Raw genomic sequence first — 25,579 nt, 5'->3', positions numbered from 1 at the left:
ATTGAAAGAAGTTTCCATATAAGAACCCAATGCGAGATTAATCAAAATTCAAAATAAAAATAAAATAAAATCCAAAATTAGAAAAGGAAAGGAGAGTCCAAGTTAGAATACAATTTAAAAATAGCTGAAATTCGGAATTAAAATAAGGAATATTAAAAGAAGTGTCCATATAAGAACCCAATACGAGATTAATTAAAATTCAGAATAAAAATAAAAATAAATCCGAAATTAGAAAAAGAAAATAAAAGAAGAGTTCAAGTAGGAATACAATTTAAAAATAGCTAAAATTCGGAATTAAAAAAAGCAATACTGAAAGAAGAATCCATATAAGAACCCATTACGGGATTACTTAAAATTTTGAATAAAAAATAAAATAATATCCAAAATTAGAAAAATGAAAAGAGAGTTCAAGTAGGAATACGATTTTGAAACAACCGAAATTGAAAATAAAACATTAAAATAACATAATACAGTATTAACTAATTTTTTTAAAAAAATCTAAAATTAGAAAAAGAAAAAAAGATTTCAATTAGGAATACAATTTATAAATAACTAATATCTATTATATTATTAAAATAGCTTTGAAAGGAGGCACCATGTTCGCTGGGAGCTAGAAATTCCCACATTAATCAGAGAAAAAGAAAAGAAAAAAAGAAAATGAGAGTCCAAGTAGAAGTACAATTTAAAATAGCTGAAATTCGGAATTAAAAATAAGGAATATTGAAATAAGTTTCCATATAAGAATCTAATACGAGATTAATCAAAATTAAAAACAAAAATAATATAAAATCCAAAATTAGAAAAGGAAATGAGAGTCCAAGTAGGAATACAATTTAAAAATAGCTGAAATTCGGAATTAAAAATAAGTAATAATAAAAGAAGAGTACATATAAGAACCCAATACGAGATTAATTAAAATTTGAAATAAAAATAAATAATTCCAAAATTAGCAAAAGAAAATAAAAGAAGAGTTCATGAAGGAATACAATTTAAAATTAGCTGAAATTCAGAATTAAAAATAAGCAATATTGAAAGAAGAATCCATATAAGAACCCATTACGAGATTAATTAAAATTGAGAATAAAAATAAAATAATATCTAAAATTAGAAAAAATTAAAATATTTCAATTAGGAATATAATTTATAAATAACTAAAATTTGTGATAAAAATAAAGATTATTGAAAGAAAAGACCATCTAAAACACATGACGAGATAAATTAAGAAACATGCCTATAAAGGAGTAGAGTGGTGGCGGTTGATACGAGATATAAAAATTGTTAATAAAACACCAAATAGAATCCTAATGATAATTAAAAGGAGGGACGTCAGGCATGTCGTGAAGCAAACGAGTAAGACGGTAGCCGGGACTTCTAGAAAGTAAAAAAAAAAACCCCATTGATAATCATATTTAATTTTTAAAATCTCAATGACAATAAAAAGGAGAAGCAGCGGGCGGGGTGTATAAGAGTATAGTTGCAGAGCCGCCGATGGTTGACGGGACTTCTAGAAAATAAAAAATAAATTCAAATGATAGTTATGTTCGATTTTTAGAATCATAATAACAATAAAGAGTTGGCGGCGGACGGGCTGTAGAGGGGCATAGTGGCATCGTTTGATGGGACTTCTAAAAGTTATAAAAAATGAAACTACAAGTCCAATTTTTAAAGGTTTGGAACTTCCAAAAAGTAAAAAAGAACCAATGATAATCATATTCGATTTTAAAATCTCAATGACAATAAAGAAGGGAGGCAGCGGGCGAGCCGTAAAGGAGTACAATGGTAAAGCCGCTGACGGTTTGGCGGGACTCTTAGAAAGTAAAAATGAACCCAAACAATAATTATGTTCGATTTTTAAAATCTCAATGACAATAAAGAGAAGAGACAGTGGACGGGCTGTAGAGGAGTATAATGGCAACGTTTGACGGGACATTTTGAAATTATAAAAATGAAACCCAATGTGACAATAAACTCTAAAAACTATAAAATCCAATTTTTAAAGGTTCCAAAAAGAATGAATAGAAATAATGGTAGATCGAGCAAGCAAATAAAGAAGGAGATGACATAAGGGGTAGCAATTGGTGTGACTTTTAAAAAGTATATAATTAGAAACATGAGGATGATAAGGTTTCTTCTTTCAAAGTCTTAAGACAATAAGATAACTATTTAATAAATTTTAAGTAAAAATCATACTAAAAAATATATGATTTTGTTTGGGTGCTAGCCGCGCAATTGCGCAGGCCACCTAGCTAGTTTGTGATAAAAATAAAGACTATTGAAAGAAAAGAACATCTAAAACACATGACGAGATAAATTAAGTAACAGGCATATAAAGGTGTAGAGTGGTGGCAGTTGATACGACATATAAAAATTGTTAATAAAACACCAAATAGAATCCTAATGACGATTAAAAAGAGAGACGTCAGGCAGGCCGTGAAGCAAACAAGTAAGGCGGTTACCGGGACTTCAAAAAAGTAAAAAAAAACCCCATTGATATTCATATTCGACTTTTAAAATCTCAATGACAATAAAAAGAAGAAGCAGCAGATAGAGTATAGTTGCAGAGCCGTGGACGGTTGACGGGACTTCTAGAAAATAAAAAATGAATTCCAACGATAGTTATGTTCAATTTTTAGAATCACAATGACAATAAAGAGTAGGCGGCAGACGGGCTATAGAGGGGTGTAGTGGCATCATTTGATGGGACTTCTAAAAATTATAAAAAATGAAACTACAAGTCTAATTTTTAAAGGTTCGGAACTCCTAAAAAGTAAAAAAAAAACCCAATAATAATCATGTTCGATTTTAAAATCACAATGACGATAAAGAAGGCAGCGGGCGAGCCGTAGAGGAGTACAATGGCAAAGCCGCTGACGGTTTGGCGGGACTTCTAGAAAGTACAAATGAACCCAAACGATAATTATGTTTGATTTTTAAAATCTCAATGACAATAAAGAGAAGAAACAGTGGACATGCCGTAGAGGAGTATAATGGCAACGTTTGATGGGACATCTAAAAATTATAAAAATGAAACCCAACGTGACAATAAACTCTAAAAACTATAAAATCTAATTTTTAAAGGTTCCAAGAAGAATGAATAGAAATAGTGGTAGATCGAGTAAGCAAATAAAGAAGGAGATGACATAAGGGGTAGCAACTGGTGTGACTTTTAAAAACTATATAATTAGAAAGACGAGAATGATAAGGTTTGGTCTTTCAAAGTCTTAAAACAATGAGATAGCTATTTAATAAATTTTAAGTAAAATCATATTTAAATAATATATGATTTTGTTTGGGTGCTAGCCACGTAATTGCGTGGACCGCCCAACTAGTTATACTGTATACGTTCGATAATTTTTGAAAGAAAATTTGCTGAAGCCTGAAAACCTACATAATGAGGATATCAGGATGCACTTTCTGTCATAGTCATGTTTCATCAGTTCCTCGTAAGAACAGAGAACTCGAGAGGTTGCGCTTCAGTGCCGCGAAGAAAGGACGAGCTATTCCACCCTCCCGGTCGGTGCGTTTGCGATGAAGAAGACGGTGGTTCTCTACCCCGGCCTCGCTGTCGGCCACCTGAACCCCATGATGGAGCTCGCCGACGTCTTCCTGGACCACGGCTACGCCGTCGCCGTGGCGCTCATCGACCCGTCGGTCATGGAGAACGAAGCCAACCTCGCCGCCGCCGTCGCCCGCGCCGTCTCCTCCAAGAGCTCCACCATCTCCTTCCACACGCTCCCGGGCATCCCGGACCCTCCCTCGCTCGCCTTCAACGATCAGTTCTTCAAGAACTACTTCGACCTCGTGCGACGCCACAACGAGCACCTCCACGACTTCCTCCGCTCCGTGCGGGGCCTCCATGCCGTGGTCATCGACGCATCGTGCGCCCATGCCCATGAAGCCGCGAGGAAGCTGGGAGTCCCTGTCTTGATGTTCTACCCGTCCAACGCCGGCCACCTCGCCGTTAACTTGCAGGCTCCTCTGCTTGTTGACGGGTTCAAGAAGCATCTGGGAGGAGATAGTACCAGTCCTGTCGAGTTCTTGGGTGTTCGACCCATGTCGGCTTCTCACTTGGCTGGCCTTTTTGGGCCGATTAGCGAGGTGAACAAGGATTTCGAGGCCATGATTTTTGCCGGTGCGCGCATGAAGGCGGAGTTCGACGGAATCCTGATCAACACGTCCGTGTCGCTGGAGGAGCGGGCGCTGCGAGCTCTCGCCGACCCGCGCTGCTGCCCCGACGGCGTGGTAATCCCGCCGGTGTACGCCGTGGGGCCACTGGTCGACAAAGCCGCCGCCGCCGCCGGTGATGAGAGCAGCCGACATCAGTGCCTCGTGTGGCTCGACGGACAACCCGACCGCAGCGTCGTGTTCCTCTGCTTCGGGAGCATCGCCGACGCATGTGAACAGTCCGACCAGCAGCTGAAGGAGATCGCCGCCGGCCTGGACAAGTCCGGCCACCGCTTCCTGTGGGTGGTTCGGGCAACCAGCACCCAACACCTCGACGCGCTCCTACCGGAGGTGTTCTTCGCAAGAACCAGCGGCCGCGGCCTCGTCGTCAACAGCTGGGTGCCCCAGCCGAGCATCCTCCGCCACCGCGCCACCGCCGCGTTCGTGACGCACTGCGGGTGGAACTCGGTGCTAGAGGGGATCACCGCGGGGGTGCCGATGCTCTGCTGGCCGCTGTACGCGGAGCAGAGGATGAACAAGGTGCTCATGGTGGAGGACATGGGCGTCGGCGTGGAGATGGAGGGATGGCTGGAAGGGCTGGTGACCGCCGAGGAGGTGGAGACGAAGGTGAGGCTGGTCATGGAGTCCGAGCATGGAAGGAAGGTTAGAGAGCGTGTCGAGGCGCACAGAGATGGCGTGGCCATGGCCTGGAAAGATGGTGGCTCGTCGCGTGTCGCGTTTGCCCGTCTCATGTCTGAATTGCTCAACGTGTAAGGTTGAAAATGGTATGGAATTTCCCAATTGTATCTTACTACTCCGTTCAAAAATATAATAATTTTTTACAAGAATCTTGATATGCAGTTGTTTAGATTTATAGCTAGTAATTTTTATATTTTGAAACCCAGAAATTCTTATATTTTGACAAGGAGGAAATACTTTTTTCGTTTTTTAATCAGTTGTCGTGTTCCGATTATTTATAATAATGAAATAGAAATAAAAATGGTACAGGATTTTTCAAGTGTTCTATCGATGTACCGTTTTCATCTGAAATATCAAAACGATACATAGTATAGCTCAACAAATGCAAGAAGTAAGAACAATAAGAAGCAATCCAAAATCGTAAATGGACATGTGAAAATTAATTTTCTCGCCGGTTGAGGTATATTTCAAGCCGCTTTGGCCAGCTCTCTGTCGACAGCAACCTTGAGAAAGCTGCCTTCCTCGACCACCATCTGCACGGGCAGGAACCCGAGGCCATTGGCGACAGCGAGCAACACCTCCTTCATCTCCGCCCGGAACTCCTCCAGGTCGACGGCGCCACTGCCATCGCGGTCGAACCGCAAGAACAAGCCGTGGTACAGCTCCACGAGCTCGTCGGCGCCCATGGCGGCCTCGTCGACGCCGAAGTGCTTGTCCAGCACGCGGAGGCTCATGAGCTCGTTGGCCATCTCGGCGTAGGAGAGGAGGCCGTCGCGGTTGGTGTCGAGCGCGGCGAAGCGGCCGTCGACGGAGGAGTTGAAGGCGCCCTCGTCCTCCACGAAGCTCAGGACCGTCTTGCCGTCGAGGATCTCCACACTCATGATGGCGATGATTCTTTGGAAGTATAATATAACTTAATTATCAGAGGAATGTTTGTTTTCGGTTGGTTTTGTTTGGCGAAAGTGTGAAGCGGGTGAATGCAATTTATAGATGAGTGTGCTACGTAGCAGTGGAATTTTTGCAAGTCGGTACATAACATAGCGTGTCTGACCATGTGAGCAAAGGTACAAGTAAGTACCAAACAGATCGGTGACTTTGCAGACGGCGGGCGAAGTGCAGTGAATCAGTGATGCGGATCCAAGCCAAACGATGATGCGGCTCTGGGCCGGTGGTTTGCGATGGTTGATAGCTACAAAATGGGCAGAACGGGGCGAGGAGAGCAGAGGATTCACGCGGAATATGCGGAGTGGGCAGCCGCGCATGAATCTTCTCGGTTGGAAACCGTGGGTCTTTGACGTGTGGGTGTGGGTGTGTGGGTGTGGGAACTAGGAGGGCCCATGGATCGGTGCACCCAGGCACCCATGTCGGCGTGCTGTTTATTCCCGTGGGCAACGCATACCCAGTCGGCCCCAGTGCACCTGTTTAGCCGTACAACAATGAGTGCGTGTAGTGTGTGCTTGTGCTGTTACTGTATGATGACATTGGTCACGTCACTTTGGTCTTTTCATAGTATTATTGTGCTAATCTGCTGGCCGCTGGCTAGCTGTCATCGTTTAAAAAACGAAAAAAATTCCTCAAACGCAAACATAAACTTCTACATTGTGTAAAAGAGCCTGCACAAAAGTTTTGTTTTTTTCAAAACTGTTAGTTGGTCAATCAATTGCCCAACCATATACTATAAATGTAGTGAAGGGTGTTTTAAGTGTTTTATTTTAAATTATCCAATTCAATGACGAATGAAGAAACAGTTGATACAGTCAACATCGTATTATAAAGAAAGCAAAGTGGATGATAAATTGTTGAATTAGAGAAAAAGCAAACTCGTAGCAAAGTGGATGATAGGGAGTTGGCGAGTAGATACAGCGGAGGATAATGCACCTAAGAGCAAGTTTAATAGTATAGTCAACTACTGGCTCCAAATTATTTGTAGTTAATTTAATAACCAATTCATACACTATTAGTACATGGTCCCACCCGTCATAAATACATTTTGTCTTGGAGCCTATGCTGCCTGTAGTTGGCTACAAATTTGTAGCCCGCTGCTCATCTCTCTCTTCTTTCGTCTCCTCGATATGTGTTTATAGCTGGCATATAGCTTGCTATTGTACCTACTCTAAATCGATTAGCAAGGAGGGAGTAGGGCACGAGCTACCCCGCTAGCTCTGCTGTCACACCCCAATCCGGCACCGCCGTACAACGGCACCTGATAGGAGCGTGTCGTAGGAAAAACGGCGCGAACCGCTTGCTACGAAACCGCGATCTCGGTATCAGTCCCAGGACATAGTGCTGGTACCCATGGTGACAAATATGAATCATTGCAAATCCTTAAAATAAATAGATGACTTATTTACCTTAACTTAGGTTGCAGCTCAGGACAGCCTGAGAATACAACCGAAGACACAGACGAGGAAACACCAGCAACAGCAGCAGCAGTGGAACCAACAGTCTAACACCCAACACCGAAGGCGACGGCAGGGAACCAGGACGAAACCCTATTCTTCAATTCACTTCATCTTCAGCTTCAGGACGGAGGAACTATATATATTTATATAGAGCAAGGGTGAGTACTTTCGTACTCAGCAAGTCACGGGAACTTAGGTGTTTAATGCAAGCTTGGAAGAGAGGCAAGGTTGTTTTGCAAATCCTTTGTTTGAAATCATTTTTGAAATCACTAAGTGATTTATTTCTTTTTAAGTTTGGGTCGAAAAGATACTTGCGTCTCAAATCGACTTAAGAGATACTTTTCAACAACTCAAATGGTAATGTACCAACCTCCCAGGTCAGATCATTACTTATCGGCTCCCAGAGCCATTTCACTTGATTAGGCGGCTTCCAGAGCCTTTTTCATTTTTGCGGACTCCCGGAGTCCAGCTGCCCAGCAACTAAGCAATCCGCTTCCACTCGGGAAGCCTAGTCTATGATGCCCGCAGACATCCCGAATCACACAGTTTCGTTTCTGACCACTCAGGTCATCCATCTGCCACATAGGCTGATTCTGGTTACGATTCCCAATCCACAACAACTTTTCACAAAGCACAGGCAAACAAATCTACGCAACGGGAACCACCTCACATCCGCCTATGACCGTGGGCACGGCTGTTCGAACAGTTAGTTAACCTCTGCAGAGGGGTACACTTTACCCACAAGACACGAACTTACTCCAGACACTGGCCGGTGTTAGAGGTTCGCGACAAAGCCTTTCCCAAGCCGACCCAGGGATACCTCATGCCACATAGAAGGATCAAATCCTCACGTAAACATAGGCCATTTTAGGCGTTCACAAATTATCTCCAACCACCTTGATCGGTAAGTGAACAAGCTTCTTGTCCTTGCCTTACCAGGAACCCGGTTTGTCCGACCCCGCCCCGGCGTTCCCAACTATTGGCATGCGAGGTTTCCCTGAACTGACTAGTTACTTAGCCAGGGTGTCCCATTCCACCTTGTGGTTGCACTTTGATTATGCTTGATGAGTTTCCCACAGGAATCGGTCCTTATATGCGAATACGGGACAGCGCCACGTAGGCACGGCTCCCGCATCGCGAGTTTTCGCAATTCATTTTATTTTCAAACACACCGACACCACATGTCGGGTTTTGAAGGCTTCACAAACCCATTTCCTAAGTTTTCGACAATCAACGGTGTATGTGGGATATTTGGTACACGCGCTCAGAGAGCATGGATACCGAAGTACCACAAGGGTGGAGCGACAAGGAATCAGGGTAGTACAACCTACAGGAATTACTACGACTACTGGGTAGGTCTGTCGGTTTGGCAAGCAAACCGAGGCCAAGCAAATTAACTGTGTGATTCTAATAATGCAAGTTGCAAACAAAATAATAATGATTTTCCAATTATAGGAGCAATTGGTCAAAGGGTGATTTGCCTTGCTCAAGGTCTTCACGAAGCTTCACGAATCTTTGAGAAAACCCGCGATTGGCGGAAATCCGGTAACCGCAACTATACGCAAACAATCGAAAACCTAGACAAAAGACCAAGAAAAAGACCCTATTTAGGCTAAATAATAGTGCCATTAAATAGATCTCAATTTTACGGAATTATTGGAAGTGGAACGGAGTCAATCGGAGGAGCGGTTGAGAAGATATGGATTCTCTAAGGATTAAGGAATTTCTGTCTAAAGGAAAAAGGATGTAATAATTTATTAAACCCTTTTTGAAAGAAATTGAAGGAGGGATATGATTTAGACTTCCTCGGGCGGCTTGGGTACGGCTTGAGAGTAGAGGCACGGCTCGGCCGAACTAATGGGCCGGCCGGCCCGGAGAGGCGGCCCAAGGGGGCGCGGGGAGAGTGAGGGAGAGAGAGGGCCGGTGGGCCGAGTCCACCTTGCGGGGTCCCGAGTGGGGCCCGCTTGTCGGTGGCGCGGCTCACCGTGGGAGCGGCGCATGAGGGCGACGCTAGGGTTCCGGGTGAGCACGGTTCACGCGCGTGCACCGGATGGACCAGGGATGCGGCGGGCCCACGCGCAGCCGGTTGGCGCACTGTGGACCGCGCACGCGAGGGTGGGGGAGGGAGGAGGCGGCTGACTGGCTCGGCTCGGTCAAAGCCGAGGTGGCGCCGACGTGGCAGCCACGCGGGCCGGCGGGAGGAGGAAGAAGGGGAGGCCGAGATGGACGGCGGACGGCGGCAGTTTCACCGGGACACCATGCGACGGCGAGGGTGACGGGGAGCACATTGGAACGACAAGGAGGACAAGAGAGAGTGAGCCAACGGCTCAGATTCGCCGGAGGGTAGCCGGCGACGGCGAATCGCGGCGGCGGCAACCGGCGGCGAGCAAAGGGGGAAACGACGACGAGACGACGAGGGTTCGGTTCAAAGGGATGGGAGCATCTCCGGGGCTCAAGGGTTTTGTTTCTGGGATCGGATGGGGTGGGGAGGCGCCGTGGAGGTCCGGCGACGAGAGGCGGCCTCCGGGAGCGGGCGCCGACGGCGGCAAGGCCATGGCGAGTGGCGGCGGGGCTTGGGGCGGCGCCTACGAACCACCAGAAGGCTAACCGAGCTACCACGCGAGTTAAAGGAGGAGGAGGGCGAGCGAGGAAGAGGAACGGAGGGCTACTGCTTCGGGACAGGGCGCCGTGACGAGCGGCGGCGGCGCGGGAGCAAGCTCTCCGGGAGCGGCCGGGAAAGGGGAAGAAGAGGTGCCCGAAGCTCCTCGTCACACGTCCACGCACGCACCGGCCTCCCTGGTGCTTGGCGACAAACGGCGACGGTGCGAGCCGAGCAGGGCGACAAGGCGCGACAGGCGAAGACGAGAGGGATAGAGAGGAGGAGGAGCTCGGCTTGGGTTTTATAGGCACGGGAAGTCGGTTTAGGGGGAGGAAACCGACTTAGGTGGTCAAGGGAGCTCAGCTGGCAATCGTGCTCGGAGCTAGCGGCCAAGCGGCGGCAGTGAAGGTGGTCACGGATGGCCGGGCTGAGAGGGAAAAAGCAAAAAGGGGAGAGGAAAGGAGCTCGGCTCCTTGCCGATTTGGGCGAGCAGAGGGAGGAGGGAGAGCGCGTGAGAGAGGGGAGCCGAGGCTCTGCCTCCACGTCTTGGACGCACGCGCGCACAGGTGGAGCGAGTGGCAGGGCGGCATGGGCTGCTGCGCGGCGCAGGCGGCCAGGGCAGACGCGGCGGCGACCGAGCGGTCGGCCACGCGCGGGTGAACGCGCGCGCGACGCGAGGGCGCGGCGAAATTCGAAAAGGCGGCGGCGGGAATCGGCGCCGGGGGGAGTTCGTCGGGAGAGAGAGAGAGAAACAGAGAGAGAGGGAGAGGGAGAGAGGGTGGGGACAGGGAAGGAGAGGAGCTCTGCCTCCATTGTTTGGAATGACGCGGCTTGGAGCAGCGGACAGGGGGTGACGCCGGTGGTGACCACGGAGGTCTCTGCCTCCCGGTTTTGGATGCTAGCGGCGTGCAGCGGCAGAGCGGCAGCGCGCGAAATTGGTCCATCCAAAATAGAGGGACGCAAAATAGACTTCTTCCAAGAAATTGATTTGGAGAAGATTTGAACATGGAATTTGACTTGGACTTTTGGATTGGGATCTGGATGAGAGGAAGGGTCTAGGAAGTGATCAAAAGGGGAAATTTTGGATATTTTTGGGGTCGGGCGAAGATTTGGCGAGGATTTCAAAGAGAGGACTTGAATTTTGGAATTTGATTTGGAGACTTGAATCGGAATTGGAATCTTGAGGTGGGCGATTTTGATGGCGACGAGAGGGAACAACGATGGAGATTGAATTGAGATCCATGGCACGACTTAGACTCACACTCAAAGAACGAAATTTTCGCAATTAGCATTTTGCCGAATTAGTTTTTAACGTCTCACGAAAAGCGGAGCGTTACATCTGCACCCTTGAATCGAGCAGGGTGAGAACGATATCGTGCAGGAATCCGGAAAACTCAAATCATACCTTAATGGGAAATCCTCTCATTTTTGCATGTCACTTAAAAAGTCATCAAAAAATTTGAAAAGATTTGATAGGATAGACCAATATGTGATATGCCACTTCACAAACATGCAAATTTAAATTCAATTTATACAAGTGGAAACAAAAATAACAAATTTGACTATGAAGTGAACGTGTAATTCACGGTCAAATTTATTATTTTTGTTTAGAATTATATGAGTTGAATTTTAACTCGCATGTTTGCTTAAAGTGGTGGACGACACCCTCGTCAGCTACTACAAGAGAAAGTAAGGAACGAGTGTGTCTATCTCGGGAAGAGGAGGCACCTCAGGGTTCATGCCTCGACTTAGGCTCGGTTTAGATGGCAAAAATTTTTGTTTTAGAGTGTCAAATCAGATATACGGTCCTAGTTGTAATGCTGCCAGCGGCCGGCTAGGGCGACCAGTAGCAGGCCAGGATGGCGAGCAATGGTGAGTCGGCGACCAACGGATGAGTGCCTGAGCGTGAGTGGCAGGAGTAGACGGCGACTCGATGAGCAGTGGCGAGAGGAGATTGTGTTGGATCAAAGACGAACAGACACACAGCCGTACAGATGCCGTATTGCGGTTAGGAAAAAGAAAGAAACAAAAGCGAAAAACGGGAGTCGAGAAGGTGTGCGGCGCCGGCGTGGTTGTGATTGACGCTCCGAGGCGTCGTCTCGCTTCCAGTAGCCCAAACGGGGCGCCGTTTTCATGGGCCTTAGACCTTCCACGACTTGCTCATAGGTCACGGGTGATGCACGAATTTAGGCCGAGGGGTTTCCCATGTGATGAAAATAGGGGGGGTAAGTACTAAATCTAAAAATTGGACCAGGTGCCTGAGAACCCCCTTCGTCTATTGGGCTCCGCACCTACGGCCACGGCCTCGTCGTCAACAGCTGGGAGCCCCAGCCGAGCATCCTCCGCCGCCGTGTTCGTGACACACTGCGGGTGGAACTCGGTACTGGAAGGGATCACCGCGGGCGTGCCGATGCTCTGCTGGCCGCTGTACGCGGAACAGAGGATGAACAAGGTGCTCATGGGTGGAGGAGATGGGCGTCGGCGTGGAGATGGAGGGATGGCTGGAAGGGCGTGTCACCGCCGGCGAGGTGGAGGCGAAGGTGAGGCTGGTCATGGAGTCCGAGCAAGGAAGGAAGCTGAGAGACCGCGTCGAGGCGCACAGGGAAGCCACGGCCATGGCCTGGAAAGACGGCGGCTCGTCGCGCGCCGCGTTCGCGCAGCTGCTGTCCGACATTGACGACGCCCGTGGCAAGCAGAGTAGTGTCAGCGTTTAGCTCCACTTTAGAACACGAAAATAATTTCACAATTCCCACTGAAATCATGTTTGTAGTACTCGAAATCGTTTCATCGAAACGTTGATTTTATTGCTGACACCAAATAATTCAGATCAAACAAAATTTTCCATCCCGGATTACATAGCTGAAAGGCTGAAAGGCCATTTCAGCAAGAGGACAGTACGCACTTGATTAGTATACACTCTGTAAATACTACAAAAATCTCTCGATACACCTGCAAATCTGTAGGCAGAATCTCTGACGCCTGGCGATGGCTATGGCGATGATCAGGCAGCTTTGGCGAGCTCCCTCTCGACGGCCCTCTTGAGGAAGCTGCCTTCCTCGACGACCATCTGAACGGGGAGGAAGCCGAGGCCGCTGGCGACGGCGAGCATCACCTCCTTCATCTCGGCGCGGAACTCCTCACGGTCGACGGCGCCGTCGCCGTCGCGGTCGAACCGGGCGAACAGGCCGCGGTACAGGTCGACGAGCTCGGCGTCCGTGGCGGCGGCGCCGTCGACGCCGAAGTGGGTCTCCAGCACGCGGAGGCTCATCAGCTCACCGGCCATGTCCGCGTAGGACAGCCTGCCGTCCCGGTCGCCGTCCAGCGCCGCGAACCGGTCGTCCACCGTCGAGTTGAAGGCCCCCTCGTCCTCCACGAAGCTCTCCACCGTCCTCCCATCCAAAATCTCCACGCTCATCTCGCCCGATCGAATTCTTGGCTAGCTCTCAGCTGGTTCAGGTGTTGTAGGTGTTTGATGAGATGTGAGAACGAGTTGCCGCTATTTATACTGTCGAATCCGCGTGTCTACAACGCGTTAATTAATCAGATTATTGCGCATGGTTTTTGGCCTGGTAATATGCTGTGGGATGTGCCAATGTTGACGAGTTGTTTTTCGCCAAGTGAAGAAATGCTAAACGTAAGCAAAGTTCTTGTTTGCCTCGAGGGAGATACGCTAGCTGTTGTATAAAGAAAAGGAGAGGAAGCCCATGGATTCGGGCCGGTTTAGGCAGGTTGCAGATCATATGACAGTGACAGTGAGTTGGAATATCATTGACAGGACGCGGCGAATCTGCGCCTTGCTCTGTGCGTGGTTAAATTAAACTTAGCATTGCTGCAGAGGCAGAAGAAGCGAAGAACTTTTCCTTCATTTATTGTTGTAAAACCAAGCACTTACGCAAAGCTTATGTTAGCATGTGAATATAGTACGTGCAGTTGCAGTCGAGCCAAATAGTACTCCCTCCGTCCCATAATATAAGGGATTTTAAGTTTTTAATTATACTGTTTGACCATTTGTCTTATTTAAAAAATTTTAGAATTATTATTTATTTTGTTTGTGACTTACTTTATTATCCAAAGTATTTTAAGCATAACTTTTTGTTTTTTATATTTGCACAAATTTTTTAAATAAAATAAGTGATCAAACATTATAAGTAAAAACTTAAAAACTCTTATATTATGGGGACGGAGGGAGTAATTGGCAAGCTAACTTTGGTCCGTAGCTCAAATCAGGTTTGGCAACTTCATCACTTTGAGGAAAGGCGTCCGGCAGAAGCAGGCAAGCAGCAGCAGCAGCATCAGCAGCAAGTTGGTCGAGATAGAGGATACCATGAAATGAAACAGCATGTGCCAAGCCCACTTTACCACACCGATGGTCCTTACTCCTTAAACTTGTGCCGATTTGTGGTTGGTCTGCCGACAGACATCACCTCGATCGGCCACTGGTTTCTCTCGATTTCAAGAAGTTTCTTTGATGCCCATGTACTCTCATCATGTGAGGCCCAAACGGTGACCAACGAATAGGACTCCTACGGCCCCATCTTTTATGTATGCTTATGTTTAATTATTAACCAAAATTTAAATTTTAATATTAAATTTAAAGCTGATTTTGGGATTTTTTTTTTCATCGAAGTTTATTTTTCAGCCTTTACTTTTAGGTCGTTAAGAACACGTAAGTAAAAGTTTTATTCACAAATTACTTATCGTTTTGGGTTTGTTTGTGGGTCCCGATAGGATGTGCTTTTGGCATAAAATTACAATTTGTCAATTCAAAAGCATACATATTCAGTTAAAAATTGTTTCAAGTTGACTTTTATATTTAAAATATTCGGTTTAAATTTTGGTCCCCAAAATTGTTTGCATTAAACCATGCCAATGAATGAAATGTCTACCACGCATCTTGTTTTTTTTTGGCACAGTTTGCCCCTAAAACAATTTCGCCCTAAAAGTGTGCGTAGGGTAGTTTAGACGCCACAATAGAAAGTTCATAGAATATATTTTTTTCTTTTTGAAATTGTTTTAAAATTCTTCTAAAATTCATTAGCAAAGTGCATATATCGAATAATTTTGGGCTGGTTTGGTTTTAGGCCTAAATTTGGCTTACCAATATTTGACAATTTCAATAGTGTTTAGTGTCTATTTGGTTTAAAGCCAAATTTTGGCATGCCTAAGAAAATATGTCATTTTAATAGTTAACTTAGGCTATTTTGGCTTCAATCCAAATACAACTTTACCTTCCCAAAATTAGTCATACCAAAACTTACCAAAATTTGGCATTGCCAAAAATTGGTAAGGCCAATTTAGGCCACAAACCAAACCAGCCCTTTATACATAAATTTTTAATGTATAAAATTTATGCAAAAATTAGTAGTGTACGTGTTAGGCTAGTATAAACCCACTCAAATTCCATGGGCCAACGGGCCTCCTAAGGGAAAGGGAAAACGGGCAGGAAACAAATGGGCCACGAAAGTTTATGCACGTGGGCTGTATTGGAAATTTGGAATCCATTTGCGTAGGCCTCGGACACGGCCTACTAAATAGAACTGGACTGCAAAAGCCCATGTCCCCAAAGCCCAAAAATCTGTGAGCCCAATAGCCTGCTTCCTTGATGCTCTGAAGTCTGAATTGACAGGCATGGCATGCCTTGCAAGAGAAAGAAAATTGCTTTCGATTTGCCTTTTTCTTTGCGTGGATGGATGCATTGGTTGAACGATGGCGGCAGATGTGGATGTTTGTCCAGCAAAGCGTGTGCTTCGTGACAACCATTTCTCCCCGTTCTACGTCAATCCTCTCCTTTTCCCGTGTTCATTTTCCGGTGGTTATCGTGTCATTAGTCCACAATAATTGCATTCCAGGGACATCTCCTGCCATGCTGAAGAATAAGGCATCGTCATCTGCATGGAATGGAAACACATAGTATTAGTTTTTTTTATTTTTTCTGGTCTTGGATTCATTAAACAAAGCTATCAAATGCAATGCTTTTCTTCGGTGTGATGGGAATCATGTTTCATGTGGACAAACATCCCTGCTACGAAAATGCAGAGTCGATTATTTAGGAGATGTAGTAATTGTTTAGTGATTTGTTTCCTTCTGATGGCCGTAATTTGACCTGAATATGATGTTAAAGATTTTGGGGATAGTCAAAAAGAGAAAGAAGGTTACATGCGAAGTTCTCAGGGATTGCATCACCCTACAGTTTAAGGGGGTAGGTTAACTAGAAGTGATCCATAAGGGCCGCAACCACTTAAAACAACTGTTCTATTCAAGTTCATTAGAGAAGTCAGAGGTAGTGAAAGGAGAAGGTGACTTTATGCTACTGAGTAGTGAGTACTAGTATAATCTTGAAGTAGGCATTGATTGTTTAATATTAAGTAGTGCATTGCTTACTGCAGTTCTAGAAGAAACAAAAACAAGGGCTCTGTTCTTGGCAGAATGACTTTAAATGGAAGAAATAGTACATTTTAACCAATGTTCACGTTTCTTGGAAAGGAGAAAAACAAGTTGAAAATTGGATGGGTTTCATTAATTATAACCTGCTGGCCTCCAAGGAATTTTATTTCCACAATGTGATATATTAATTAAGAAATCTCAATGTAGCTTGATATGCACAAAAGATATGATATTGTTGAAATGTATTGGAGATAGTCTGTACACAAAGTTATATTTTTTTATATAGGAATAAAAATCATTCTGTCGGTAGTAATTTTTAACTGAGTCATCGATATAGATATGAAAATTCCAATATGCTGTCAGATCCGTCGATTTTGTAGTCAATGGATTTTAAGGATCTCACTTGATTGGAAATGACGAAGCGGTACGAAATCTATTTTTTCTTAAAGCCTAATTGGCAATGACAGCTCAAGAAATGAGTTTTCATTTCTCGGATGATTAACGAGTTGTTACCTACCGCTGAACAATTATTATTCTACATTTGATGCAAGGGAAGATGCTTAATCCCACCAGATACAAGCTGCATCAGGCCATCACACGAGTCAAGTGGTCATCTCACCGACACTACAAAATCAGCTCAAATAGCTCATTCGGTTATGATTTCCAATTATTCGAATCCAATTTTTATATACTATGTTCAGTATATTTTATTATCCTTGCTGCTTTTTTTTTTGGGGGGGGGGGGGGGGTTCACAAGAAAGAAGTACACAATTAATCACAACAATACTCTATGAAAATTAAAAGTGTACAATATTTAATTTGTCGCCGGGCATTTTCTGTTTAATCTGCAACAAAAGCTGCCAGTTACACATAGGGTGCAGTTGAAAAGGTGACTAGAAATGGAAGCTATCGTACCTTTTTAATGTGATTATACTTTAACATGAACTCTATTCAAGAGATGTATTCTTTTCTTTTCTGGAAATATCATTATCGGGAAGCAAAAAAAGCTAGCTGATAGCAGTTTGCCACATTTTTTCATGGAAAAAGGTTCTATGTTTGGTTCCTTTAAGGAGAAAAAATGAGTTTGGTCTTAGTACTTTGAGTATCAAGCAAGTTGGGGGAATCCTTGATAGAAATGGAGCATTGGTTGCGTTGTCAAATTTATAAACCACACATGATACCCTAAGGCCTAAGCTGAATTGGATTCTTCCGAGAAATAGCCTTGATAATCAACTTCTATACTATACTCATCAGTGTCTTCTGAAGTTTGCAGTACATGGTCTGAGCTCCAGCAAAGAGTGATTCCCTATCACTGCAGATAGTACTTCAAATTGGAATTTCTGTGCTCTGACCTTTGAGGACACACCCTTACTTCTCAGTACATTGTGCAATCTTCTTTGTCCTGCCTGCATCTGTACTTGCAAAATATGCTAAAATATTTTTGTTTGTCTAATGGATCTAGGTGCCAGACAGTGAATAGAAAAATTACATTAGTCATCTTACAGTTTTGAACAAGAACAATTAAAAAATGCCAAAGCCTGCAAGTTGGTTTTGAGAAGTCAGATTTGCGAGAAATACAACACTGCACAATTACAAGTTGGACTTTACATTAAAACTAGTATCTTGGCCAGACAGTACACACTCCAGGGAAAAAAAAAGAGTGCGAAAAATACACGTTTGCGCCATTTGTTCCCATATTACAGACACCAAGAAAAGGCAAAACATTACAAACATCAAATGTGAAGAGGAATTTATCAGTAAATGTGAGATAAATGCTACCCTATTTCTCTCAAATAAATCGAAACAAACAGAATGGAAACTATCGTGTACACTTATGTATCGGTGATCCGTACACGATATGCACGAGGTACAAAAACTTAAAACTAATTCTACAAGCACTTAATAATGGTACTAACACTAAACAAGCAGTGCAATTTACTCAAGAACAGGGAGGGAAGAAAGCTAGGACAGAAAGAAAAGGGCAGCTAATACCTGGCCAGCTTTCATTATGCACCTCTTGGTTGAGAGGTGTGGTCGTGGTGGTGCCTACTGACCTGCAATGCAATGGCCGCAACAGCCGCCACCCCCCATATGAATCTCATAATTTATTCTCTTCCTTTCCACACAAACACCAACCTTTCTATATAGCATCCCCTCCCCTCAAGTCTCAACACTCTTTGCCGGCCAGTTGCCCTCTTCTTCTCTTCTCTTCTCTTCTCCTTCCCCTGCTCTGCTCAGGTTTGCAGAATCTGAATTCTCCCCTGCATTTGCAATGCAATTTGGAGTTGTTGTTACCTTTTGCAAATTTCATAGTTTCATCTCATTGAGTCATTGTGGTTAATAGCTTGGGGCTACTTATTGTTGAATGTACTTTTATGCTTATGGTATATTTTGATCTTTTTCATATGTAATTCTTGAATGATCTTGAGAAATTAAGATTTTTTTTAGCACATGAGGGTATCTCTTTTTCTTTAAGTCGAAGCGAAGATTGTTGTGTATGCTTGGTGTAGACTCTTGAATGTTCAGCTTTGGTAGTTGGTCCTTCTCTTTTTGTCTTTGTGCTGTGCTGAGATCTAAAAGACATAAGTATCTTTTTTGTTGTTGAAGCAACCAGTTTATCATGTGTCCTGATTTTGGTAGGTGACACTATCAGACTACTACTATAATGTGACCACCTAAACTAGATCTAATGATCGTGATGTCACTAAGCAGTTCAGTTCAAATACAGATAGATCTCAGCCAAAAAACAAACAAACATTTTGGTTTTTATGATCAAGAAAATTCATCTTGCATTGATCACTGTACAATGTACATTGCTTAAATGATCTCAGGGATCAGGATCAGAGGAGAAGAGAAGATGGAGTTCAAAGCAGCCATGTTCGCGGCCGCCGTCGTAGCCGTCCTCCTATCGTCGCCGTCACCGGCATTGGCTCAGAAGAAGAGCCCGCCGGCGGCGCCGTCGCCGGTGTCGCTTCCACCGAGCTTGGCTCCGGCGCCGGCGCCGGCGCCGCACTACGTCGACCTCGCCGAGCTCCTCAGCGTGGCCGGGCCGTTCCACACGTTCCTCAACTACCTGGAGAAGACGAACGTCATCGAGACGTTCCAGAGCCAGGCGAACAAGACTAAGGAGGGCGTCACCATCTTCGTCCCCAAGGACTCGGCGTTCGCCGCCATCAAGCAGTCCACCTTTTCCAACCTCACCGGCGACCAGCTCAAGACGCTGCTGCTGTACCACGCGTTCCCCAAGTTCTACTCCCTGGCCGAGTTCAAGAACCTCAGCGAGCTCAACCCGGTGAACACGTTCGCCGGCGCGCCGTACACGCTGAACCTCACCGACGACATGGGCACCATCTCCGTGCAGTCGATGTGGTCCAGGCCCAAGATCTCGAGCAGCGTGTACGCCACGAGGCCCGTGGCGGTGTACGCGCTCAACAAGGTGCTCCTGCCCATGCAGATCTTCAGCAAGGACCCGCCGCTGGCGCCGGCGCCCGCCCCGGCGCCGGTGTCCGGGGCGTCCGACCTCGCGCCCGGCCCGGCGTCCGGCAAGACGGGCGCCGGCGGCGGCAAGGCGGACTCGACGAGCGCCGCGTGCGGCGTCGGCGCCGGCGTCGTCAATGGCTTGGTAATGGCATTGGCTGGTAGCTTGATGCTCCTGTGGTGATGATCAGAGAGAGAGAGAGAGAGAGAGTTCTTGGAGTCAAATTTGCAACAGCAGCACATTGTTCATGCTTCTCCACACTTGATTCTATTTTGAATTGATTTGAAAGAGCCATTCTTTTGGACATAGTAGGCAATGTTTGTAGGATCGAATTGGAGTATTTTTTTTACAACGTATTACGATCATAATTCATAATTACTCATCTGCTGATGGATGAATGAATATGAAAAGGGGTTTCTCTTACATTTCTACTACATCTCTTCTGCTCCTCTGTTTGACGATGACATTTCACTAGTTCATTATTCAGAAAAACAACTACGTACTACTATAATTGATTTTTCAAGAAGGAAAGGAAGATCACTACTACTCCCTCCGTCTCAAAAAAAGCAACCTAACCCCTCCTAGTAATTTGTCCAAATTCGTTATACTAGGGAGGGATATCCTCGGTTACTTTTTTTTTTTTTGACGAATGGAGTACTCCGTTGCGACCGACAGTGTAGTTCTTTGATGAATCAGTCCCTTCCATGTACGAAATGATTCATTTCAAATCACTCCCATTGATGCTCACCACCACCAGCCACGTGAGCCATGTCACGGTAAGATATGTTCAGTCTACTACAGTACACTGATGATTGATGAGGTTGTTCCATCTTGGCATAAACAACAAGTGTGAGATGAACCGTCATTGGCGAGTGGTTGTGCCGAGTTGAAAGATTCACAGATAGGACTATAGGAACACGTAGTTTATGTTCGAAATTTTGAAGGATTCTTCGCTTGCCTTTGGCGTGTCGATCGTCCGTAGAAATTTAGAGGCCAACCATGTGCGACGAGCATATGGTGTGCTCGTCTCCTCACATGCGGTTAGTTTTTTTGCGTGTCCAGAGATTCTGTTCCGGTGAGAAATTAATGTTCTCACTAGTTCAGATCTTCGGTTCGATCTCCATTTGACTCGTGAATTATTAGTCTAAGTTTTTGAACATGTGTTCGTTTCTCTACTGGAGTAAGAGTATGTTAGTAGCAGTCAGTCAGTGAAACACTCGGGAAGTACGTTTCTCAAGTCAACTTTACTAACTTTACTACAGCAAGCCCGGTTATAACTCTAGGTACTTATCTTTTCGCTTTTCGCTTATGATTATACTTATCAGCTAAAATTTAAATTTTTAATCTTAAATTTAAAGTTGATTCTGAGTTTTTCATCGAAATTTATTATTTAGCCTTTTTTTTTATCGCTATGAACACGTAAGTAATTATTTTTCGTTTACAGATATACCGTTTCATGAAACGATGGCTCCATACTAACTTTACTACGGAAATCACCACCACCAGCAGCAGCAAGCAAGCGAACACCGGCGTCGACTCTTCGGTCGTCGGCGCCGAGCCGTCTGTCGCGAGTCGCGCCTCGTGCATCCACTCGCACACCGGCGGTGTCGTGCGCGCGGCGCGGAGACAGTCGCGGTTACGAGGCCGTGGGGGCCTTTTTTCCGCGAAAGGGACGGAGATGATGGTGCGTGGCTGTTACAGGGGCTGTGGCCTGTGGCGTCCGCGAACGGAGGCCCATGTGCAAACTCCCGGAAGTTTATCACTGCCGCGCGCGGGATCAGAGGCAGCGACACGCGCGGGCCGTGGGCTGGTCGGGTGAACCATCCGTTGCCGGTTGAGGGCTCCTTTCTTTCTTTCTTTCTTTCTTTTTTTTTTTTCAAAACGAATGGAGGAGCGTCAATATAAACAAACTGTACAGTAAGGAAAAGGAGAAAAAGTAACGGAATTGCTAGAAAACTTCCATAAGTTTTTCTCTCAAAGCTTGCAGATTTGTGGTCATCGGATCGCTTCGAGATTTGTACATACTGAGAAAAAATTGCTAGAAAAAATTATCACACATGTCACGTGTAAGATCTCAATGATAGTCAATCAAATCATAGTTAAATACAAGTTTTATATAGGTTATATCGTAGTTTGGTGTAGTTATAGTTACAGTGTGATTACAATACAGTTATATTTCTATTATACTATAGTTACTTCTAAAAGTTCTTCACTAAAAAAATTTGCGGCGGTATTTTAGATACTCCCAAAAGTAAATGCTAGATCCTTAAACCCAGCTAGTGACTAGTCAACCAAGTAGCCAATTTTCTGAGGCCCTTGGGCTTCTCCCTGATCTTTGTGACTAGGCCGGTTGCCCAGAGCTACTTGTGCTGAAAGGTTCTTTGATTCATTTACTTCCGAATCCCTCGCGAGACTAGCAGTATTAACGTGCGGTGCGGACTGTTTGATTTGGTGCTCCTTTCGAACACATGAGTAGAAAATCACAAAAAAAGAAGAAAAACATAGTAATTAAATGTCATGGCATATGCTATTATATGAAAATTTAAAACATTGTAATTTGTCAACTGAGTTGTTTGGATGCTCAACATGAATTTTACAAGGAAAATATCCGCATGGAAGTATGACTGTAAAACATCTAAAGGAGTAAAGTACACCGTACTAACTCTGTTTCATATTATAAGTCATTTTATCTATTTTTATCCAGTTAATTTTTTTAGATTTGATCAAGTTTATAGAAAAAATTTAGCAACATATACAACACTAAGTTAGTTTAATTAAATTTAATATTGAATATATTTTTAATAATATCATTGTTTTGTGTTTAAAATATTGCTATATTTTTTAAACTTGATGAAACTTTAAAAAATAATTAGTAGAAAAGGTTGAAACGACGTCTAATATGAAACATGGGTGAGTATGATGACATCATAAGACTACAATGATTAAAGGGCATCACAATCAATGAATCAAGTCAAACCCATTAAAAAACAAAACTCAAACCAACTAGTTACTCCCAAAGGAGAACTGGAGATCGTACAGTCATGCAAGTTTCTGTTTTTATTGATTAGGATTGTACTTCCAAGAGCACGGCTTGACACATTTTTCACATATGCCATATCTCTACACTACACATGACGCCTATTTCATTATTTAAAAATATCTACACCACAACTATCATATTCGCACGAACAGAGAGGTATGGAAATTAAACGCACTAATAGCCCTCTGGACTCTGGAGCATGGGCATCTGCATACCCGTTTAATGCCATCAGCATCAAACTAAGGTGTTGCTAGGCAAATCTTCATATAAGTTTTAAAATTTTATTTCAGATTGATTTCAGTGGTTTACTTAGTAATTTTCGTTCATTTTCGTTGCTTGTTAATCTACCTAAAATTACTTATAAAAAATCATATTCGAAAATTCGAAATCAAATTAGGTCGCAATGCACGTCAAAGTCAAGTGCGGTATGTTAAGGGTCTATTGGGTTCACCGATTGAAAAAACAGAACTGAATAATATTTCCTCCGTATCGAAATAAATAAAATTAATATTGGATATTACATACTATAGTACTACAAATTTTAGATATAAAGTAAGTGCCTACTTCTTCTGTAAAAAAAAACAAACCTAGAGTTGGATGTAACAAAACATAGTATAATAAGTATGGACATACTTATTATAAAACCGGCTCCAAAATCACATCAGAAACCAAACACGGAAGAAAACGCTGTAAGATCAATGTGTGTTTTGATTCTTATTCTGTGATAAACAATTGGCATCTGTGATTATTGGTTTTGATATTTGGAGATTATCGTCGAAGTGGTTTTGGAGATAATCAATTTTCAGGTGATGATCGGATTCACTGTTATTTTATGTGACCGGTCCGACCGGGTGGAGGTTGCCGGTCAGACCGGTGCTATGTGTGCAGTCAGACCGGCCAGGCCCGCGGTCTGACCGGCCGACGCTGAGTCGGTTTCGGTTTCGGGTTGTTTCTTTGGATATCCGTGATTGTTTCATGGTTATAGCTTCTAGATGGATTCTATACGTATGTAATACTGTTGTTTGCTACTAATGGGTCAAGTTGGGGATAGCTTGGTCTCGGAATATGGTTTGTTTGTTTGTTTCATGTGTAGGTGACTCGATGCCTCGGGAGAGTATTTGCGGTGATAGACCGGGAGTCGGCTTGGTGGTAAGACGATGTCCGTGGTGGTCAAATATCATGCGGGATATTAAGGCTAGAGTTGATGCACGTGGTTGGTGAAGATTCTATATGGCATACGATGGAGGTATTGTGTGCGTATGGGATGCGGAGTCCAAATTTGGTACGATTGGTTATGTAAAGTTTCTTTCTTGTACTAGAGGGTTTCCTAAGGTGTTTAGGACTCTTAGTATGAGTTTGGTTTGTGGCTTTAGGCTGCCTACCTCATGTATAAATAGAGGGGGAGCGTGAGTCTTCCCGGTATTGCTTTGTATCGCTTTTCAGAGCGTGGAGTTTATAGTTTAGTTAGGGTTTCGAGTTTAGTCGAGATTTTTGTAAGGAGCGCTGTTGTTGCACTTTGTAAACACAGAGAGAAGCAATAAAGTTGTCATCTACTTTGAGAGTTCTTCAATTTGTGTTTCACCGGGTTTCGACGGTCTAACTGGCGACCCACCGGCGGTCAGACCGGCGGCATCGCGGCAGTCAGACCGGCGGCGTAAGGGCGGTCAGACCGGCGGCGGCTTCAGTCGGCAGCAGGCGATCTCAGCGGTTCGACCAATCGATCTACATCAGTCAGACCGACGTTTATCAGGCGGTCAGACCGGCGCATCCACTTTGGTCAGACCACGATCCATCGAATTCGAGGGTAACTTTTATTTCCGCTAAAAGATTTCGGTTTTTGGGTATACCAACCATTCACCCCCCCCCTCTGGTTGGCTTAGTTCTTGTGTTTCGATCCTTCAAACGCTATAGGAGATCCAAACACGATGACGACACCGAGGCACGATATTTGGTAACAGAGTTAACTGTAGCCTACATCTCCGGGGCACTGATTACGGGCGCTCCTCCCCGATCCAGCATATACAGCGTATCGAAGTTACAATGAATCACGGCCGGTCGCCGCCGGCAGCCGCTCCCTCTCGCTATGCTAAGTCGCCATGCGGTTACAACAGGCACGCCCCTCTATTTATGAGAGATCCTAGGATAGAGTCCAACTCTCACTCTAGTCCTATACCTAGTATAACTCTAAGTCCTAAACTGTAACCGACTACATACACATATTCGACACAAACTCTAACGATACTCTTATCCAGATTCGTTATGCTCCCTTTGTTATTTGTTATTGCCTCCGTCCCAAAATAAGTGTAGCCGTGGATATATGTGTCTATCGTTTGACCGTCCGTCTTATCTAAAAAAATTATGAATTTTTTTTAAAAAAATAGTCACACATAAAAATACTATTCATGTTCTATCGTTTAATAACAATAAAAAATACTAATCGTAAAAAAAAAATCAAATAAGACGAATGGTCAAACGTTAGACATGAATAGTGTAAAGCTGTACTTATTTGGGATGGAGGAAGTATAAATTATAATGCCTATATTTTTTACACAGTCTTCAACGACATACTTTGACCATTAATTTATTTCATATTATATCATCAACAACTATAAAGTTAATATTACATGAAAGTATTTTAAAATACAATCTTATTATTAACATATGTAATACTTGTTGTAGATATTGATTATTAGTCGAAAGTCACCGATTTTGATTTTTTTTAAATAAGGACGTTTTATAATTCGAAACGGATAGAGTAGTAGGATATTTTGCATCTAATTATTTTATTTTGCAGTGGGGGTATTATTTAGTTG

General features: G+C 44.2%; 4 protein-coding genes and 1 pseudogene across 4 annotated transcripts; 3 read left to right on the top strand and 2 right to left on the bottom strand.

Moving 5' to 3' along the window:
• The first annotated feature begins 3,413 nt into the window (after positions 1–3,413).
• LOC127785370 (UDP-glycosyltransferase 88B1-like) lies at positions 3,414–5,081 on the top strand. Its single transcript, XM_052312800.1, has one exon. It carries the CDS (start codon positions 3,529–3,531, stop codon positions 4,936–4,938), a length of 1,410 nt encoding a protein of 469 aa, XP_052168760.1. The 5' UTR covers positions 3,414–3,528; the 3' UTR covers positions 4,939–5,081.
• A 46-nt stretch (positions 5,082–5,127) lies between these two features.
• Positions 5,128–6,078, bottom strand: LOC127785372 (uncharacterized). Its single transcript, XM_052312803.1, has one exon. The coding sequence runs from the start codon at positions 5,742–5,744 to the stop codon at positions 5,331–5,333; it is 414 nt and encodes a 137-aa protein (XP_052168763.1). The 5' UTR covers positions 5,745–6,078; the 3' UTR covers positions 5,128–5,330.
• A 3,620-nt stretch (positions 6,079–9,698) lies between these two features.
• LOC127783806 (UDP-glycosyltransferase 88F3-like) lies at positions 9,699–12,633 on the top strand (annotated as a pseudogene).
• Positions 12,634–12,641: 8 nt separating this feature from the next.
• LOC127785371 (uncharacterized) lies at positions 12,642–13,356 on the bottom strand. Its single transcript, XM_052312801.1, has one exon. It carries the CDS (start codon positions 13,277–13,279, stop codon positions 12,866–12,868), a length of 414 nt encoding a protein of 137 aa, XP_052168761.1. The 5' UTR covers positions 13,280–13,356; the 3' UTR covers positions 12,642–12,865.
• A 4,917-nt stretch (positions 13,357–18,273) lies between these two features.
• LOC127784080 (fasciclin-like arabinogalactan protein 7) lies at positions 18,274–20,160 on the top strand. The gene is made up of 2 exons (XM_052311267.1): positions 18,274–18,486; positions 19,080–20,160. Exon 2 carries the CDS (start codon positions 19,106–19,108, stop codon positions 19,907–19,909), a length of 804 nt encoding a protein of 267 aa, XP_052167227.1. The 5' UTR covers positions 18,274–18,486; positions 19,080–19,105; the 3' UTR covers positions 19,910–20,160.
• Positions 20,161–25,579: the final 5,419 nt, after the last annotated feature.

This window comes from Oryza glaberrima, chromosome 9 (genome assembly GCF_000147395.1).
Source record: "Oryza glaberrima chromosome 9, OglaRS2, whole genome shotgun sequence".
In the NCBI taxonomy this organism is placed as follows: Eukaryota; Viridiplantae; Streptophyta; class Magnoliopsida; order Poales; family Poaceae; genus Oryza; species Oryza glaberrima.
The sequence above is the reverse complement of the archived record's forward strand: the minus strand, read 5'-3'. Positions and strand labels throughout refer to the sequence as shown.